Genomic DNA, 18794 nt, shown 5'->3' on the forward strand with positions numbered 1-18794 from the left:
TCAGAGCCATAGATTTTCTGGGAACAGATTTTGTGAAAAAATTCATGAATCCATTGGTTTATTGAAGGGATTGCATCTTCTCAAATTTTCAGATCACACATTCAAAGGCAACAACCCTCAATCATTGGCAAATTTGAGAAATGTTTAGGCATTAGACCTATCTCAGAATCGATTGTCAGGTCAGATTCCTCAAGTTTTTGGTAGCCTATCTTCTTTGTCCTACATGAACTTTTCCAACAACAATCTTGAAGGTCCAATACCACAGCACACAATTTCAAAACCAACATTGTTCTTCGTTTATGAACAACCCTAGACACTACGGTCTCGAAGAAATATGCGGGTAAATGCATGTTCCGTAACTTGCACCAAAACAACCAGAGGAATTGCTTGAGCCATAAAAGGAAATGATTAACTGGATAGCATCAGCGATAGCCGTTGGACCTGGTGTCTTCTGCGGATTTGTGATTGGACATATCTTTGGTTTCACACAAACATGAATGGTTCATGGAAACATTTGATGGAAAGAAGCCGAGATTACTCACCATAAGTGCTCGTTGAACACCATCTCTTACAGTTTCTGTAAGTGTTTGTTAAGCAAGTTCGTTTGTTATGTATATGCCAGCCAGGTGTGTTCCCCAAAAACTCGTGTGTTGTAAATCATCATATATATTATAAGCAAAGTAAAATTTTGAGTCAAAGCTCTCTCATTCAATCTTAGGTGGCTAATTACCCTTTACCCCTTCTAATATTTTTTAAATTTAAATCTAATAAAAATTATTAAAAATCGTAAATTAATTAAAAATATTTAAAAACGTAAATTAATTAAAAATTATGAAAAATTGTAAAATTAATAAAATAAAAAATATTTAAAATCGGAATTTAATAATAAAAATTTTAAATTCAATAAAAATTATTAAAAATCAGAATTTAATCAAAAAAACTTTAAAATAGAAAATAAACAAATATTAAAAATTGGAATTTAATCAAAAAAACATTTAAAATCATATCATATATAATATATGCACAGTAATTTTTTCGCTATAAGCTCTCTCATTCAATCTAGGTGACTAATTACTCTTTATTCTTTAATAAAATCTTTTTAAATATCCTTAATTAATTAATTTATATTAATAATTTGTATAACAAATTTGCTGTTATTTTCATACAAATTATCAAAATAAAAGAAAAAAAAAACGGTAAATGAAGAAAATAAAGTATAAGAAGATGAAAACCCGAAGATGCAAAAGAAAAAATAGAAGAAAAGTAAAGATGTGAAAAAGACAAACAAAAATTAGAAAAAAAAGTTTGGATAAAAAAATGACCAAGAAGAAGTAAGAAACAGAAGATAAAAATGACTAATAAACCCAAAAGAAGAAGAATAAAAGATGTGAAAGAATAAGAATTTAGAGAATACAATGACAATAAAAGAAAACAAAGAAGATGGGGCAGACAAATAAAACAAAGAAAATCAACAGAAAAAAACGAAGAAAAAACCGAATGAAAAAAAAATTAAGAAGTCAAATAAGATGAATACAATACATAAGATGAAATAGTCAAAAATAATAAAAGATAAGAAGGAAAAAACAAAGAATATGAAAAGCTAAAAAAATAAAGAAAAAGGAGAAGAATAAGAAAACAATAAAAATATGAACAAAAATTAATACAGTGAACAAGTAAGATAAAAAAGAAAAGCCAGATAGGTCGAAGACGATGAACAAAAAAAATCAAATGACCAATTGGAGAAGAAAAAAAAGATAATCAGAAGAAGAAGTCATAGAAGAAAACCAGTAGATAGTAGACGGAGTGAAAGAAAAAAATAATAAAAAGGAAGAAAACTAGAAGATGAAGAAGACAAATTAGAAAAAGGTAAATATGATGAAAAAATGAAGACAAATAAGAAGTAAAAAAAGATGAAGACAATAAAGAAGAACAATTTGAAAACAAATAACGATGAAGAAAAACTCAAAAATACAAGGAAAAAAAAAACTAAGAAAGGAAAAATATAGACCAGAAGAAGAGTAGAAAGACAGATAAGACAAAGATCTTTAAAATATGATGAAGAATTTGGAGAGAGGAAGATAATTGGAAGAAGAGGAATAAAAATCCATAGAAGGAGAAAAAAAATAAAATAGAAGACAAAGTAGAAGAAGAAGAAGATAGGAAAGAGAAAAAATTGAATGAATACTTTAAAAGATGAAGAATTAGAGAAAGTAGAAGAATATGAAGATGACGTAAAAGCCGAAAAATACCAGAAGAATAGGAAATCGGTGACAACCCAGAAGACGATGGCAATGAAAAAAGGAAAAGAAAAAACAACAAAAAAAAAGAGCATAATAAAACATTGAAGAAGAAGAAGAAAAAGAATAAAATCTGGAATAGAAGAAAATCAAAAGATGTATGAGAGGAAGAAGAACAAGATGTGGAGAAGAAGAAGAAGACGTGAAAAAGAAAAACCAAAAAAATAAGAAGTAAGAAAATACATAGAAAATAAAGAAGAAAAAAATAGGAAAAAAACAAAAAAGAAAACAGAAAAAAGAAAGAAAGAAGAAAATGATAGAGAAAAAAAATTTAAAAATAAAAAGAGAAAAAGATGAATAATTCATATTAATTTTGATTTTAGTTTGTGTTTATTAATTTTATACACTTATTAATATTAATTTTAAGGTATTTAATGTTAAACAATGATTATCATAGATTAGCTTTATTTTTAATTTTGTGACGTAAAATAAAATTTTACGTTTCAATGAAACTCTTCGGTCCGCGCAAGGCGCGGACTAAACACCTAGTTTCTATTTAATGGTTTTGTAATAAACATTTTGATGGTAGATTTTTATATATTTTTTGGCTTGAATCGCCCAATACACCTTCCTACCCCAGTCTCAAATCTTAAATCTAAAATCTAAATCAATATCCAGTGGTAAGTCGACTTATATATATAAAGTTATAAATACATGACAGTATACGCAAATTTGAAAAGAATAAAGCACTTTCTCTTCAGGAAGCCACAAAGAATAATAAAGTTAAAACACTTACACTGTTATACATTGAAGAAATAGCATTTGCAACAATTTATCTTCTCAAGCCATCACTGCTCTCTTTCCTTTACTGCTTTTGGTATTATCTTTCTTCCTTCTGGAAATCCCAGTGATGGGATGACCCAAAGGACCTGACCAGGTCTGGACTTGCGTAGGCGGTTCGTCTTTGGAAAAATTGAAGGAAGTGGAAGTGAAGGATGAGACCATGTCTGGTGGGACGAATGTCGGGTCTATGTGCTGTGAGGCCCCCAATGGTCCCATTGCTCCACCATCTTGGTGCGGTGGTGGAAACTTCTCGCTCTTGCTCTTTGCGTTTGCGTGTGTGATTAATCTCCTTCTCTGTTTTTTTAGAGTCAAAGATAACAAAATGTTAAAGCTACACATATGTGAATAAATGGATTGGTCTCTTCGTGTGTATGTAGATATGCCGGAAGCTGAGCACTAGTGACGGTTTTTACTGTCCTAAAAGCATAATCATCAGTGGAATATAGCTATTATTCAACTCAATTCCTAACATAAACATCAACCTATATGCATAAGTACATAGCAAAACCAATCTATAAAAACATTATTCATTATGTATCTAAAAGCAACCTGATTCGAGTTATAGGGATAAATGTAGAAAAGAAGAGTAAGTAATTGAAAAGAAAACAGCTGAGAGGGACATACATCGAGATTTGTCTGAAGTTCGGCATTAGCTTCTGGAGCTGGAAGTGCTCGATTCGAACGATCTCTGTGGCGATTCTTCCTTGCACCATCCCCTTGGGCTTTACTAGCAGCTCTTTGTCTGCAAAGAAGAAAAGTGTTTGTCTATGCGTATTAAAAATTACAGTATAAAATAGCTACAACTGATGGTGGACACAACACTAATATCTAAATTTTCAAAGTAAATGTGTCTCACTCAACATTATCTGGATGGTGATAAGTTATATCCAGCCTAAGTCAGAGCCTAAATCAGTATAGTAGGAAATATTATATACACTACCTTACTTTTCAGTATGTCAATCATTTTTTGAGTTAATTATACCAACTTATGAAACCATTTCAACCTTTTGTATCCTCAGCAATTGAAAAACTTAGCTTAAGATTCATATATGCTGAATATGAATAGTCATATTGCCTTGGCTTTCTTGAATACGTGGAAAACAGAGGCTACCAAAAGATGGTTAGCATTGAATAAAATGCTATAGTGGAAATGTTACTAACCTCCGAGTTTCTTCATCTCGTCGCTTTGCATCCATTTCTTTGCTTGGAGGATACTTTGGCAGATCAGCAGGTTCACACGCATATGGTTCGCTTGTAAAGAACTGGACAGGAAAAATGGCAAAGTAGAGTGATTCATACCTATACAGCATCATCAGATCAGTTCATGTAAAGCAGCAACAACATCAAACATAAGAACTTACTTCACTTTTCAAAGCAGCAGTTGCAGTTTGGCGATCTTCTGGTTCGATCGAAAGAAGGGCATCAATGAGTGGAAGAGATGATGGCGGGAAATCTTTAAACGTCACTCTTATGCATCTTTTGTAAGGCTCACGGGGTTTATATATCGCTCCGTGTGTGAATTTTCCTTTTTTCCAGTAGTCATCTGATGGTGAACCACAGAGCTTGTAAATCTTATGGAGTTGCTCCACCTAATTCATGATGCAGAACGAACTTCAATATACAGAACAAACTACAAAATACAAATATTTAATGAGAAAATAGGACGATGATTCGACCAGATACCTCTGTCCGACCGGGCATAATAGGTCTTCCCGCCAACAGCTCAGCTAATATACAGCCGGCACTCCAAAGATCAATACCTACACCATAATCAGTAGCTCCAAGAAGAAGCTCTGGAGCTCGATACCAAAGCGTGACCACTCGACTCGTCATTGGCCGCTTGTGATTAGGATCAAAAATCGTCGCCAGTCCAAAATCAGCAATTTTGAGGACCCCACCATCATCGATAAGAAGATTTGAACCTTTGATGTCACGATGAAGCACACCACGACTATGACAATGCTCCATACCAGATAGCAATTGACGCATTAAACATTTAACCTGCACTAAGGAAGAGTAATTTGTTCTTAGCAAGAGACCAAAATTGCCTTAGTCAGTACCTTTCTATAAATTTTTAGAATGTGAGATAGTGTACGCCTAGCCTAACCTCTGGTTCTGAGAACTTAACAACAGGGCTTGAAGCAAGACCAGCCAAATCATGATCCATGTATTGAAATACAAGGTATAAGCTACAAGACATCCTCGACGTAACCAAACCTTCCAACTTCACAACGTTAGGATGATCGAGTCTCCTCAATACGAGAATCTCTCTTGCCATAAACTTCACACTTTCCGGCTCCAAGTTGTCAAACCGAACCTTTTTGAGGGCTACGATTTTACCAGTCAACATATCCTTTGCTTTGTACACATTACTGTATGTTCCTTGTCCAATCTACCACAGGAAAAATGTATCTAAATGAGAAATTTCCCAAAATACCAAAGACCAAACTTTGGTTGCAGAAAAGCAAAACAAAAACAAACAATAAAACCCACAATTTCAATCTATCAATCACCTTATCGATTTTCTCAAAAGTGTCGGCTTTTCTTGGAATCCAACCATTTAGGGCTTCACCACAAGCATCTGAAAGCCAAGAAGGCCAACCAGCAGCGACCTGTTCACCACGCAAATGCTTTGATGGATTACTCAACCGTGGGTTAGGCTTTGACCTTCTGCGATCTCCTTTCGATTTCCTATCTTTCTCAGTGTTTTCTTCCTTTGGAATCTCCTCATGCTTCTTCTCCACATCCACAATAGCACCATTGGTTTTACTCACTTTCACAGTTTCTTCCGCTGCGCTAGTTTTGGAGCTCTTTGCAACTTTAGATTCAGATGTTGCTGTTGCTGTTGATGTTGCTGTTGTTCTCCCAGACGATGCCTCTCGGCCAAATACACAACCCATTTTGTCAATCTAAGCTTCATCTCTCACCATTATTCAACTCCGAAACCTAACAAATTAGAATGTACAAACCATTCAGAGCTATAAAGAAGAAGCTATACAATCGGAAAAAGAAGTTGAGTGAAGTCGATCTGGGATTTACTTAGGTCAAATCGAGGAAAATCCCTAACCCTAATCGATGATTCCGAGCTCCATGGAAGCTCAAACTTTCGCAAGAAAAAAAAAAAGTAGGTAGGAGTTAAAATGAGAAACCTAGCTGCAGAATCTGATTGAAGGTTTCTCGCCAGCAGAGATCGAGTCTTCAGAGCTTGAAACTGTGCTTGAAAGAGAGAGGGAGTGAGGGAGAGGGATAGAGGAGGAGCAAGAGGGAGAGCGAGAAGAGAAGTAGGCGAGCGTTTTTTTGGTCTCACCGAATTTTTTTTTTTTGACAATTTTGTGTTTAGTGTTCCTAATCTTTTCTTGTAAAAATGAACATGAAACGAAGAAAAAGGAACGCAGATCTCCTCAAGGGTCAACCTAGAATAAAAAAAATGGTGGAAATAGTCCATAAAAATAGGTAGATTATTTGCACTCAACATTGGTCAATCTGTTTGGATAAAAAAAACATCAAATCAAAATATGTAGACTGTTAAGTAGTAATTACAAAAAATAAGATCTTAAAAATAAAAACAGTGCAAACTGTGTACTTCCATCAATATGTAGAATGTTGAAAAAACTATATTTGTTGCATTCCGCATATTGTTGTTATAGTATATAGAGTCCGCAGAATATGTATATTGTTGTAGTATGCAATTCGCATAATTTGCATACTGTTATCTGTTGTAATATACGGTCCACATAATCTGCATAATGTCACGACTATTGGTGTCAGATTGCACCCCTGGGGAGGAATCAATAACCGAACCAAAAAGATGGGAATTTGAAACATCGGAAAGTCTTGCAGTATCCTATCCCTAACAGAAAAGGAGGGGTGCGAGATGACTTAAGGCCTGACTTGGAGCTACTTCTTAAAGCCCATTTAAAACGAGTTCGGTGAGTTTTTTTTTTTTTTGGGTAAAAACGAGTTCGGTGAGTTTTAAAGACAATACAATCAAAACGGAAGAATCCCATTAATTACGACAAGATTAATGCGGCATCAACAAGGTATCCAATTTTTACATCTGAAACTACAAAAAACTTCTTTTGTATTGTTGTTACAAGTACTCATCAATAAAATCTTAATTTTGTTAAAAAGGATAATTATCCTATTATTTTATGATTTACTTAAGTCTATAAATATGTTCATTCCCTTGTAAAAGAGTATGAAGTGAATAACATTCACCCTTCTTCCTCAACGCTCTCTTCTTCTCATCCTCCACTATCCAAAGAAAATAATATATTATAATATAACATATATATATAATATATATACAAACACATAAACACTCACCTATATAATATCACATAATATATAAAAAAATTTGAATTCTTAACATCTTATATTATTAATTGACAAAAACAGTAAAAAAAATTTTTTTATCTCCTATATTATTTACATGAGTGATATACTTAGGTGTCAATTTTAAAGAGGCCCTAAGTGATTTGACGTCTAAAGCGTACTGTAAAAATGATGTCCTTAATCAAAAAAAAAAATAAAGCTTAAGTTCAAATTTTTTAAGCTCAAAATCAATTTTTTAGACCAAAATCGATTTTTATAAGGTAGAATCGATTTTTTGAAGCCCAAAATCGATTTTTATAAGCCATAATTAATTTTTTTAAAAAATATTTGATAGGGATAGTAACTTTTATTTATAGGCAATTTTTCTTTCCCATTTTTTGTAGTTGGTCGATGTGTGATAACTCTATTTACACACTTAAAAAAAAAACAATTTGAGCTTTTTTAGCTGCCCCAAAAATTAATGTCTTTTGGACCGCCCTGAAGTCATTGCTTCGGGGGCCTTACTTGTGGGCCGACCCTATTCTCAGATATAAGTTATATAATATGTCATTAACATTAATTAATCATATTCTATTTTTTATCAATATATTTATAAAAAACTAATACATAATATTACTTAGGTTACTAAACATTATATTTCTTATCTCATCTTTCTTTGATCTTAATTTTATTAAAAAAAATAATCATATTCTCTATTTAATAATAAAAAAATCTAAATATTTTCATACATATTATAATTCAAATTTTTTATATCAAAGCAAAGTATATTTAGTCTAATGTTAGACCGGTTAGAAAGAACGTATTAATTTAATTTCATATATTTAACATGCAATTTCATTCATATAAAAAATACTATTAAAATTAATTATACGACCAATAATTATCTAGCATTTATGCAATTGTATTATAAAATAAATGTAATTATAATTATTATTTACAATTGCATAAAACACATATATTTGCAATTATAAATATCAGCTTAATTTATATAATTATATTTATATACATTATATTTACATATTCGAGAAAAATATAGCTAATATTTACTCCGCACATGGTGCACATAATCACCTAGTTTTTATTACTTCTCATTCATTTTCATTCAAATTTTTCTATTAACACGAACATAGTATTAAAATAATATCATTGAACCGGATCTTACATCCACAAATTTAGCATCAACTATAGGGAGAGAGCATTCTGATTCACTAGTAATTCTCGTCCTAGCCATTCTAGATCTTTGGCGATATTATGAGAAAATGGTTGCTCTCCTGAAAGATATCTAAAAAACTGTTTAAAAACATCACGAGGAGGCCAGCGCGCGCTGAAGACTCCCTAAGAGCAGCACAGGTTGCAGAAAGCCGTTCTGCATACCAACCAGAGTCTGCTTCAAAGTGCTTATCTCAACACTTCGTCTGACACTCAATCGCTCGCCCACATGCTCTATTTAAGCCAATTGCCTCGAGTGCAGTCACTCAAATCACTTTGAGGTCAACAAACAGGACATATGGATACATGAGCTATGTTGGTGGTACGCTCCGCTCCCCGGTCCGGACTGGTTAAAGACCGAGATCGGCCCAATTGACTCCGGTTTACGATGGTCTTAGCCGAAATGGGCCTGGCCTGACAGCGCGGCCCATCAAGGAGAAGCCCAGCGACGAGAGGCGGTGAGAACCAAGCGAGAAGCCCTAGAACGTCTCCTCGTTTGCGTACTATAAATAGTAGAATTGTTACTGTAGAAGGGATCTTTTTCGGACCCGGAGAATAGAGACCTGAATATTGTATCGAGTTCGTCGAGAATCCTCCGAACCGAACGAACTGTAACTAAGAACTTAAATAAAATTTGATCGACTTAAGATCTTTCGAACTCAAATTACCGGACCGACCTCGAATAGTTGAATACAGTAATCAACAATTGGCGCCCACCGTGGGGCCGGTTCGGTAATCGGCCAGGACAATATGACAAGTAATGATAGACAACCGACCCCAATCCAGGTCGGAAGTCAGATGACCTGTGACGATGAGATCGCCCGGGTCGGAGGGCCTACGGACCAGGTCGAAGGGTCTGTGGAAGAATGCGAACGCAGCCCCGTACAACCCCAGTCGGAAGCGCAACAAGTCAGGACAGAGCCAAGCTCGAGCGCCGGGGCGCACCCGACCTCACCAAATCGAGCTCAAGTTGCCTTCGATCCAGCTGCGCTTATGAACGCCTTCGCCGCGCAGATACAAGAGTTGGTCAGAAGCAACGACGCGAAGTTCGCAACCCTCACCGCACAGATCTCCAACCTACAGCAAGAGAGTCCGATCAGAAGACGGAACCTCATTAGTGACTTCCAAGAGGAGCGAGACCCGCAATGCACGGTGGCACGGTCAGTAGTTCAGCAGTACTAGTAGACAGAGAGCCCATCTCAGCATGTGCGAGCTTAACCAACAACACGCGACCTGGAGATCGAGCGAATGCAGGCTCAATTGCGAGAGATCAGTTCCAAGTTTCACCAAGCCACCAGCTCAGCACCTGAAATCGACCGTGTAATCCAAGAAGCACAGAAAACACCGTTCACTTCCCGGATCACCAACGTCCCCGTCCCAAACTTAGAAAAGTTTAAGCTACGGTCGTACGAGGGGAACTCCGATCCGAGGCATTTCCTTACCTCGTTCGGTATCGTAATTAACCGACTGAAGTTCACATCGGCCGAACAGAAGGACGCGATTCAATGCCAGTTGTTCGTCGAGCACCTCGAAGGCATTGCTCTGGACTGGTTCTCAAGATTGGAGGCCGACTCCATCGATAACTACAAGGAACTCTCGACGAAGTTCGCAAAGCATTTCTCGATGTTCATCGGGCAGAAAACTCGTAACTCCGAGCTGTGGGAGATATCACAGAGCGAGAATGAGTCGCTCCGAGACTTCATGGCACGTTTCAAACAGATCATAGCACACTGCACAGTGGACGATGAAGCCGCTCTCGAGGTTTTGTACCAGAAAACGTGGTATAAATCCCCCTTTCACAAAGAACTTCGCAGGAACAGACCGCTCACCCTCGAGGACGCGCTCCATAAGTCAAACATCTTCATCACGGAAGAAGAAGAAGAAGCCACCAAGGATCGGCAGTATTCAACGACAAAGCCAGGCCAAACGCCAGCCCCCAAGGAGAGCTCGGAAACGAAGACCCAGCCCGGGAAACCGCGCGGAGTAGTAAATCAAGCTGGACCGTCGAACCAGAGGACAGGACGACCTCCAAAATCTTGGAACACATGGCACAAGGACGACGATACGCCACTGAGTGAGCGTTTTTGCGAGTATCACGAGCGATATGGGCATATCACGGAGGAATGCCGACATCTGAGGGATTTCTTACTTCAACAGTTCCGCAAGGGCGAGATCGACACCGCAGATTTGCCTAAACCGGGACCTCGGCGGCCGAACCCGCGACCAAACAAGCCTGGCAATCAAGAAGCTGCCAAGGCAACCGACTCCGATGACGAACAGGTCGCTCCCCCGAAACGAGACCGGGAAGCACCTAATAGAGAGCCAAACGTCCCAAAAACCAGGAAGAAGGTCAACATGATTATGGGAGCCCTCGAATCATGCAACTATTCCGTCCGAGCTCTCAAAGAATACAGCCGACAAGCGTCGAGTTCGCAACCCCAGACAACGGTCACAACTGTACCAATTTTATTCACAGAAGCCGACCTGCGGGGAGTGCATATGCCTCACAATGATTGCCTCGTCGTCGAACTCCAGCTCGGAGATGTCGAAGTCAGCAGAATCTTAATCGACACAGGGAGCTCGGTAAACGTCATATTCCGAGAGACATTAAAGAACATGGATTTTCCGGACTCCGAGATCAAGCCCTACATGGAATCATTAACCGGGTTCACTGGAGAAAAAACAAGAACAGTAGGAACAGTGAAGATATCCATCTATGTCGGCGGGTCAAATTCTTGGTACTCATCAAACCGGCGATATACAATGCGATTTTGGGAACGCCCTGGCTGTTCGACATGAAAGCTGTCGCTTCAACGTTCCATCAGTGCGTCAAGTTCCCGACCCCATCAGGGATTTTCACCCTCAAAGGAAGCCAGACCGCGTCTCGATTATGCCACCTTACCGATTGCAAACTAAGCATGGCACGGACATGCGTCATAAGCCCCCTTCAGGACGGACGTACGGCCGCAGAAAGCCAGTTTGGTCTACCCAAGCAAAGCCAGGTCGACCAAGTCGGCATTGACCCAACAGATCCAACGAAATGTGTCGGCATAGGGGCCGAGCTCGACAACAGTATCCGGGAAGCACTCATCAGTTTCCTCCAGAAAAACGTCTCCACATTCGCATGGAATATCAGCGACATGCCCGGAATCAATCCCGACATCACTTGCCACGAGCTAAACATCGATCCCACATATAAACCTATCAAACAGAAGAGGCGCAAGCTTGGACCCGAGAAGGCACGAGCGGTAAACGATGAGGTCGAAAAGTTACTCAAGGCCGGTTCGATCACAGAGGTTCGATACCCGGACTGGCTAGCAAACCCGATAGTTGTAAAGAAAAAGAATGGAAAATGGAGGATCTGCGTCGACTTTACCGACCTGAACAAAGCCTGTCCTAAGGATAGCTTCCCACTGCCACACATCGATCGGTTGGTAGAGGCAACGGCAGGCAACGAACTGTTGTCTTTCATGGATGCCTTTTCGGGGTATAACCAAATCTTAATGCATCCGGACGATCGGGAAAAGACTTCGTTCATTACAGCTCGAGGGATCTACTGCTATAAGGTCATGCCGTTCGGCCTCAAAAACGCGGGAGCCACCTATCAAAGACTCGTGAACCGCATGTTCGCTAGCCAGCTCGGAAAAACGATGGAAGTATACATCGGCGACATGCTGGTTAAATCCCTGCACGCCAAGGATCATATATCGCACCTATCGACGTGCTTCGACACTCTGAACGAGTACGGGATGAAGCTCAACCCCGCCAAATGCACCTTCGGTGTAACAGCAGGCGAATTCCTGGGTTACATCATCACCGAGCGCGGTATCGAGGCTAACCCAAAGCAGATATCCGCAGTTCTAGACTTACCTTCTCCGACGTCAAAGAGGGAAGTACAAAAACTCACAGGCCGAATCACCGCCCTGAACAGGTTTATCTCCAGGTCGACGGATAAGTGTCTGCCGTTCTACCAGTTGTTACGAGGTCACAAGCATCATACCTGGAGCGCTGAGTGCGAAGACGCCTTCAAACAGCTGAAAACGTACCTCTCGACACCCCCCATTTTAGCTAAGCCCGAGCACGGCGAGATGCTCTTCTTATTTATCGCTATTTCCACATCGGCAGTTAGCAGTGTTCTAGTTCGCGAGGATAGGGAAGAACAGCGTCCAATATTTTATGTCAGCAAATCGCTAAGTGACGCCGAGGCCAGGTATCCGACCTTAGAAAAATTGGCGCTTGCAGTGGTAGTTTCTGCTCGGAAACTTCGGCAATATTTCCAATCTCATTCAATTACGGTCTTGACTGACCAGCCACTCCGAACCATTCTACATAGTCCAAGCCAATCAGGTCGCCTCGCGAAATGGGCCGTCGAACTAAGTGAATACGACATAGAGTACAAGAATCGAACCAGCATGAAATCCCAAGTACTCGCCGACTTTCTGATCGAACTCCCCAAAGAGTTCGTCGTCGAACAGCCGCCTCGCGAGCTATGGATTCTGCACGTCGACGGATCGTCATCTCACCGGGGATCAGGTATCGGAATCCGCCTCAAGTGCCCTAACGGCGAGATCCTCGAACAGTCGTTCCGCCTTGAGTTCCCAGCATCTAACAATGAGTCTGAGTATGAAGCTCTACTTGTCGGGATGCGATTGGCTATCGAGCTCGGTGTGCGACATCTTCACGCTTTCTGCGATTCGCAGCTCATCGCCATCAGTTAAGCGGAGAATACACGACCAAAAATGAACGAATGGACGCATACCTAACAGCGACTAAGATACTCATCGCTAAGTTCGAGACGTTCGAACTCACCAAAATCCCTCGCGGAGAAAACTCGTCCGCCGACGCGTTAGCCGCCCTGGCATCCAGTTCCGACCCGCATCTAAAGAGAAGGATCCCTGTCGAAAGTATCTCGGAACCAAGTATCAAAACCACGCTGAAATGTAACGTTGCTACTCGCCGACGGAACTACGACGAAAATCCGACCTCGGTGGGTACAGAAAACAGGAAGTCGACCCGAACAAACAAGAATGCCGAGCAGGAGCTTAAAGAAAACGCCGAGCACGATCCGGAAGACCTAGCCGCTGATCATGACTTCGAGCACATAACCGAAGGACTCCACAGTCCATCAACCAGCGAAAGCCAGGAAAGCGAGTCCACCGAAGATTGGACAGCCGAACTGCGGGAATACCTCCTCCCCGGCAAAGTCCCCGAAGATAAGTGGGCTGCTCGCCGTCTCAAAGTCCGGGCTGCCCATTACACAATGCATAACGGTAAGCTATTCCGTTGGAATGCATCTGGAGTACTCATGGCCTGCGTTTTCGGGAATGAAACAGTCGAAATCATGCGCGAAATCCACGAAGGATCCGGCGGCAATCATTCCGGAGGTCGGTCTCTCGCTCTGAAAATCAAAAAAGTCAGTTACTTCTGGCCAATAATGAACGCGAACTGCGAGAAGTTCGTCATGAAGTGCGATAAGTGTCAGCGCCACGGTCCAATGATTAACGTGCCGACCGAGCTGCTGCAAACCAGTACGGCCCCGTACCCGTTTATGCGGTGGGCTATGGACATCGTTGGTCCTTTATGCCGATCGACGAATCAAAAGCAGTATATCTTGGTCATGACCGACTACTTCACAAAATGGATTGATGCCGAAGCATACTCGGAGATTACCGCACTGGACGTTCAAAAATTTGTGTGGAAGTATATCATTTGCTGACACGGGGTCCCGCACGAGATCGTCACAGACAACGGACCACAATTTATTGCTGGAACGTTCAATGATTGGTGCGCCAAGTTCAAAATCCGTCTTAGTTTCTCGACCCCGCGATATCCGCAAGGCAACGGCCAGGCCGAGGCAACCAACAAGACAATTCTGGACGGCATAAAGAAACGTCTCGATGCTAAGAAAGGCACTTGGGCGGACGAGCTCGACGGAGTCTTATGGTCGCACCGAACTACTCCCAGACGATCGACCGGGCGATCTCCCTTCTCTCTAGCATACGGACTTGAGGCCCTCTGTCCGGCAGAGGTGAGCATTCCAACTTTGAGATACTCCGTGCTCCCCGAGAACCCCGATCTCAACGACCAGATGATGCTGAACAACCTCGATACCTTGGAAGAGCAACGCTGTCTAGCTCTTCTCCAAATCCAGAACTACCAAAAGCTCGCTGCTCGGTACTACAACAAGAAAATGCGAGGTCGGCATTTCGATGAAGGCGACCTCGTTCTGCGCAAGGTGTTCCATAACACCGAGGAGCTAAACGCAGGCAAACTGGGAACGAACTGGGAAGGTCCATATCAGATAATGAGAATCGTCAAGCCCGGAGTTTACGAACTCATGCAGCTCGACGGAACGCCGATCCCGCGATCCTGGAACTCAGCCAACCTGAAACGGTATTACTACTAAGTCCCAGCTACCACGAGCTCGGACTAAAAAAAAAAAAAAAAAAAAAACCAGTCCGGCTCCGGCCGAACTCATCCCTGTAAACTGAACTACGAGTGGCTTGATCCCTTGCAAAAGGGTACGTAGGCAGCTCGATTTCGAGTCCAGCTACAAATCCAATAAAAACCCATCTTTTTCATTTCTATAGCTAACTCCATATATCGACTCCCCGACCAGGAGATCGAACTAAGTATTCCCCATGAATACAATCTTAAAAGCCGAGATCTGTCTCGCCCGCACTCCCACGGTGCCCACTATTCAAAGCCGGAACCCAACCCGCACTCACTCTTTCGAACAGCAATCCGCCGACCGCGATTCGAGTTCGAAGAGTCCCTCGAGTTCGCCCGCATCGTCACAGTAACATCACGAACTCCAAACTTAATCAAAACAAGCCGAACTCCCAACAGTTCGTAATAAATATCAAAAGAAAATTCAAAGGATAAAGGAAACCATATTCATTAAATATCCGAACTTGCCGAACTAGACGGCAACAAATACATCGCCTAAAAACGGCGGTCAAAACAAAATACTAAGTTAAAACCCCGAGCTACGCGGGCAGAATAGTTTTTACAACATTAAAATAAAACAGGAAAGAAAACTAAGGAAAACTAAGGAGGATTATTAGCGAGCAACGGACGCCGGACTCTTGAGACTCGCTGCCCGATCAGCCGAGATGGATTTGGAGTTCGAGCCAAACTGATCCAAACCATCCGGAACTTGCGTTCCTGGCGGAAGCACGATCCTCGGGATGAGGTCGTCATCGCTCGGAAGCAGGAAGTCCTCATTTGCGAGCCGCGGGAGAGGGACATCATCGACCTCCTTTGTGCAGTTTTTGATCCTGCGCCCATACATCTTTGTGATGTGAGGCGGAACGACCATGTTGTGCTCGCGCCTGAGGAAGTCGCAGAAGCCGACCAGAGCAGTCGCCTGGTTAAGCTTGAGGAATGGCGCCTTTCGGACTTCGGACTTATCCATAAAGTCCTTCATCTTGGCGAGCTTCCCCTCACTCTTGGTTCTAAGGGCGGCCAACATCTTCCTGCTCTTCGACTCGGCCTCCCGGTACTTCCGCCTCTCGAGCTCGCTGGCCTTGAAAGACTTGGACAGAGCGTCTACGTCCCCCTCTAGCTCGACAGTCCGCTTCATCATGGCCTCGACCTGCTCTTTCAGAGCCGCGTTCTCCTTCTCCTTTTCGGTGAAGGCCAGTACAACTGCCTCGTACCTCTCCTTCTCGTCCCGGTACGACGTTTCCAGAGACGCCCTCTCAGCAGCAGTCTCGGCGTTAATCCTCCTCAACCTCTCGACCTCGGAGTCATACTCGCGAACGAGCTCGTTGGTGTCACAGACGAGCTGAAAATAAAACCCAAGTTAAAACACTTCAAAAAAAAAAAAAAAAAAAGGCCCAAGTATTTAGAACGAGGAGAAACTTACAGCAGAGGCAGATTTCGCGACCCGAGCATAAGACTTGGGGCGGAAAAGGTCTTTTGTCTCAGGCATCGGAGACGAGGCCGGCACGATCTGCCTGAAGAGTTCGGCGCAGGCAGACGAGTCGTCGAAGAAAGATCGGTCCTTTTTTTACTTGAGTCGGACCGAGAAAGAGGAGGAGTCGGAAGTACGACGCCTCTTGGACGACCTCGGGTTCTCCGTTTCGGCAACCGGATCTGCCGGAGGAACCTGAGAAGCATTTGGTGAGTCATGAAGGACCAAAGTCCCCTCACTCGCGGCCGTCTCGGCTCACCACCCCTCTTCCGAGACGACTTCTTCACGGACTTGCCCTTCTTCTTGCGGGCACGGTCGGCTATGGTGAGCTCATCTTCGTCCTGCTCACCAATTTCCCCCTCCTCCATTTGAGGCTGAGGGGTCGCCTCAGGAATACTAGTGCCCGTCACATCGCCCTCAGGCTCCACGGATGGGAGCAAAGGGTCAAACGGGCCGACCGGGATATTGTCGGTCCCGTCCCCAACCGCGAGCTCAACGCCCTCACCGGCCTCGTTCCCGTCGAGACCAACGACGTCGATTAGGGCATTATCGTCTTCCTCGTCAGCTCCAAAGTCCATTATAGGGATATCCGACCTGTCGAATGCCATCCTTCTCCGACTAGGTTTGCTAGTCTTCTTCGCTTTCTTCTTCTTTGGCACCGGCCTCGACGAGCTGGGTTCCGCTTTAGTTTTGGCTACAAAAAACAGGTGTCAACCATAATCTGAAAGATAAAAATAATTCAAAGGGCGACCTGGGAATTCGTACCTCTGTCCTGAGCTCTCTTGATCCGACGATCAACCTTCTCCCGATACGCAAGCGGCCAACGACGCTGACCGGCGATACTCAGCTGCTTCGCAAGGTCGGATGTGAGGGAGTGTTGAATGAACCCTGGAACGTGGCGATCTGCATAAGCATGAAAAGATTTGTTAGTATCGACCAAGAAATAGAGGAGTTAACCGTGAGATATATACCAAAATCAATACACCAGTCTGTCCGGAACGTGCTCTCCGGATTCTCAGCAGATACCGAATCCACCCGGACAAAAAAGTAGCTCTGATCCCAGTTCGGAAACTTGCTAGCCTTGTTCCCGGTCACCAGGTCAAACTTCGGGTTGCAATTCACCGACAGAAACCAACTCTTTGCCGCCGAGACCTTCATGATAAAAAGCTCCTCGAATTGAACAACGTTGATGTGAGTCCGGATGTCACGACCGAGCTGGAGGATCCCAACAAAGTTTACTATCGACGCCGGCTGAAGCTGCGAGATCGCGCAGCCGCGACGGTTACAGTATGCAAACAACAAGCGAGGCAGGGGAAATTTCAACCCGGCCTCGCGGAAGTAGGCTTCATAAACACAGATGAAGTCCTCGGGTGCGTCCCAAGGACGCTCATTTGGTTCGGGAACCTGGATAATGATCCCGGGAGGGGCTCCGGCGATCAGCATAGCGGCCCGAACTGTCTCTGGAGATGACAGTGTGGATTTTACCGGGGCGCATACACACGGCCGATCCACGATCGGCATCATGTCGTCGTCGTTGGGATCTTGCGCCTCCTCTTCCCCGACCTCGCGCAGTGGAGCGTCCTCGTCCGTCTTCACATCGGGCTCTCGCTCCAGGATCAGATCGGTAAGAACTTGGCCCTCGGGTTCGCGGGGATTCCGATCTATCCGCTCCGGAGCCCGAATCGGAACTCGGCTCCCAGAACCGACCTCGACGACCCGGGAGTTCTTCCGAATCAGAGATGCATTCGAAGAATGCTCCGTAGACCCCGAGCTCGAGATCTCGGTAGAAGAATCCTCCCTGCGGTGTTCGGGAAGTATCGCGGCCTCGGAATTGGAAGAAGAGTCGGAAGACATTGTCAGAAAGCTTGAGGAAGTGATCGTCGACGAGAGAGCACGGCGGACGGCGACCGCAAATTCTAGAGAGAGAAAGAAGAAAAGTTAGAGAGAAGGGAGAGCAAATACCTTGGCAGTAGGAGCGAAAGTAGGAAATGGGGAGAGCTGAACCCTATTTATAGAAAAAGAGCGAATCATTACGACTTCTCGAGTTCCATGCTCCGTAACGTCTCGATTTCCCGCCTAAACCAACGCGTCTTTTCAGTTCCCCGCAAGCGAAAGTACTTAAATACCCTTGTCAAGACACCAGGGATAACGAAAGGTGCGAACTGGGAACTCGACGTCACCGACCTCGGCCTGTAACCGATCCAACTATAAATTCGGCAAAGTCAGTCAGGTCTGTTTACCGAACTGGGGGG

General features: G+C 42.8%; 3 protein-coding genes across 4 annotated transcripts; 1 reads left to right on the forward strand and 2 right to left on the reverse strand.

Moving 5' to 3' along the window:
• Positions 1–2913: 2913 nt before the first annotated feature.
• Positions 2914–6414, reverse strand: LOC18009967 (probable serine/threonine-protein kinase At1g54610). Of its 2 annotated transcripts, none has more exons than XM_006392445.2 (8): positions 6230–6414; positions 5594–6026; positions 5188–5472; positions 4764–5081; positions 4442–4669; positions 4242–4342; positions 3705–3822; positions 2914–3374 (listed from the first exon to the last, which is right to left on the reverse strand). In XM_006392445.2, the coding sequence occupies exons 2-8, from the start codon at positions 5978–5980 to the stop codon at positions 3078–3080; spliced, it is 1734 nt and encodes a 577-aa protein (XP_006392507.1). In that variant the 5' UTR covers positions 5981–6026; positions 6230–6414; the 3' UTR covers positions 2914–3077. The 2 variants fall into 2 exon arrangements, with proteins under 2 accessions (XP_006392507.1, XP_024015785.1); XM_024160017.1 differs by having other exon boundaries at positions 6120–6414.
• Positions 6415–9872: 3458 nt separating this feature from the next.
• On the forward strand, positions 9873–11423 carry LOC112088875. Its single transcript, XM_024159226.1, has one exon. The coding sequence runs from the start codon at positions 9873–9875 to the stop codon at positions 11421–11423; it is 1551 nt and encodes a 516-aa protein (XP_024014994.1).
• A 4264-nt stretch (positions 11424–15687) lies between these two features.
• LOC112088879 (meiosis-specific protein ASY2-like) lies at positions 15688–18396 on the reverse strand. The gene is made up of 6 exons (XM_024159235.1): positions 17514–18396; positions 17308–17445; positions 16782–17236; positions 16643–16737; positions 16495–16585; positions 15688–16413 (listed from the first exon to the last, which is right to left on the reverse strand). The coding sequence occupies exons 1-6, from the start codon at positions 18394–18396 to the stop codon at positions 15688–15690; spliced, it is 2388 nt and encodes a 795-aa protein (XP_024015003.1).
• Between the last annotated feature and the right edge of the window lie 398 nt (positions 18397–18794).

Source organism: Eutrema salsugineum, unplaced genomic scaffold, assembly GCF_000478725.1.
Source record: "Eutrema salsugineum unplaced genomic scaffold, Eutsalg1_0 scaffold_8, whole genome shotgun sequence".
NCBI classification, from domain to species: domain Eukaryota; kingdom Viridiplantae; phylum Streptophyta; class Magnoliopsida; order Brassicales; family Brassicaceae; genus Eutrema; species Eutrema salsugineum.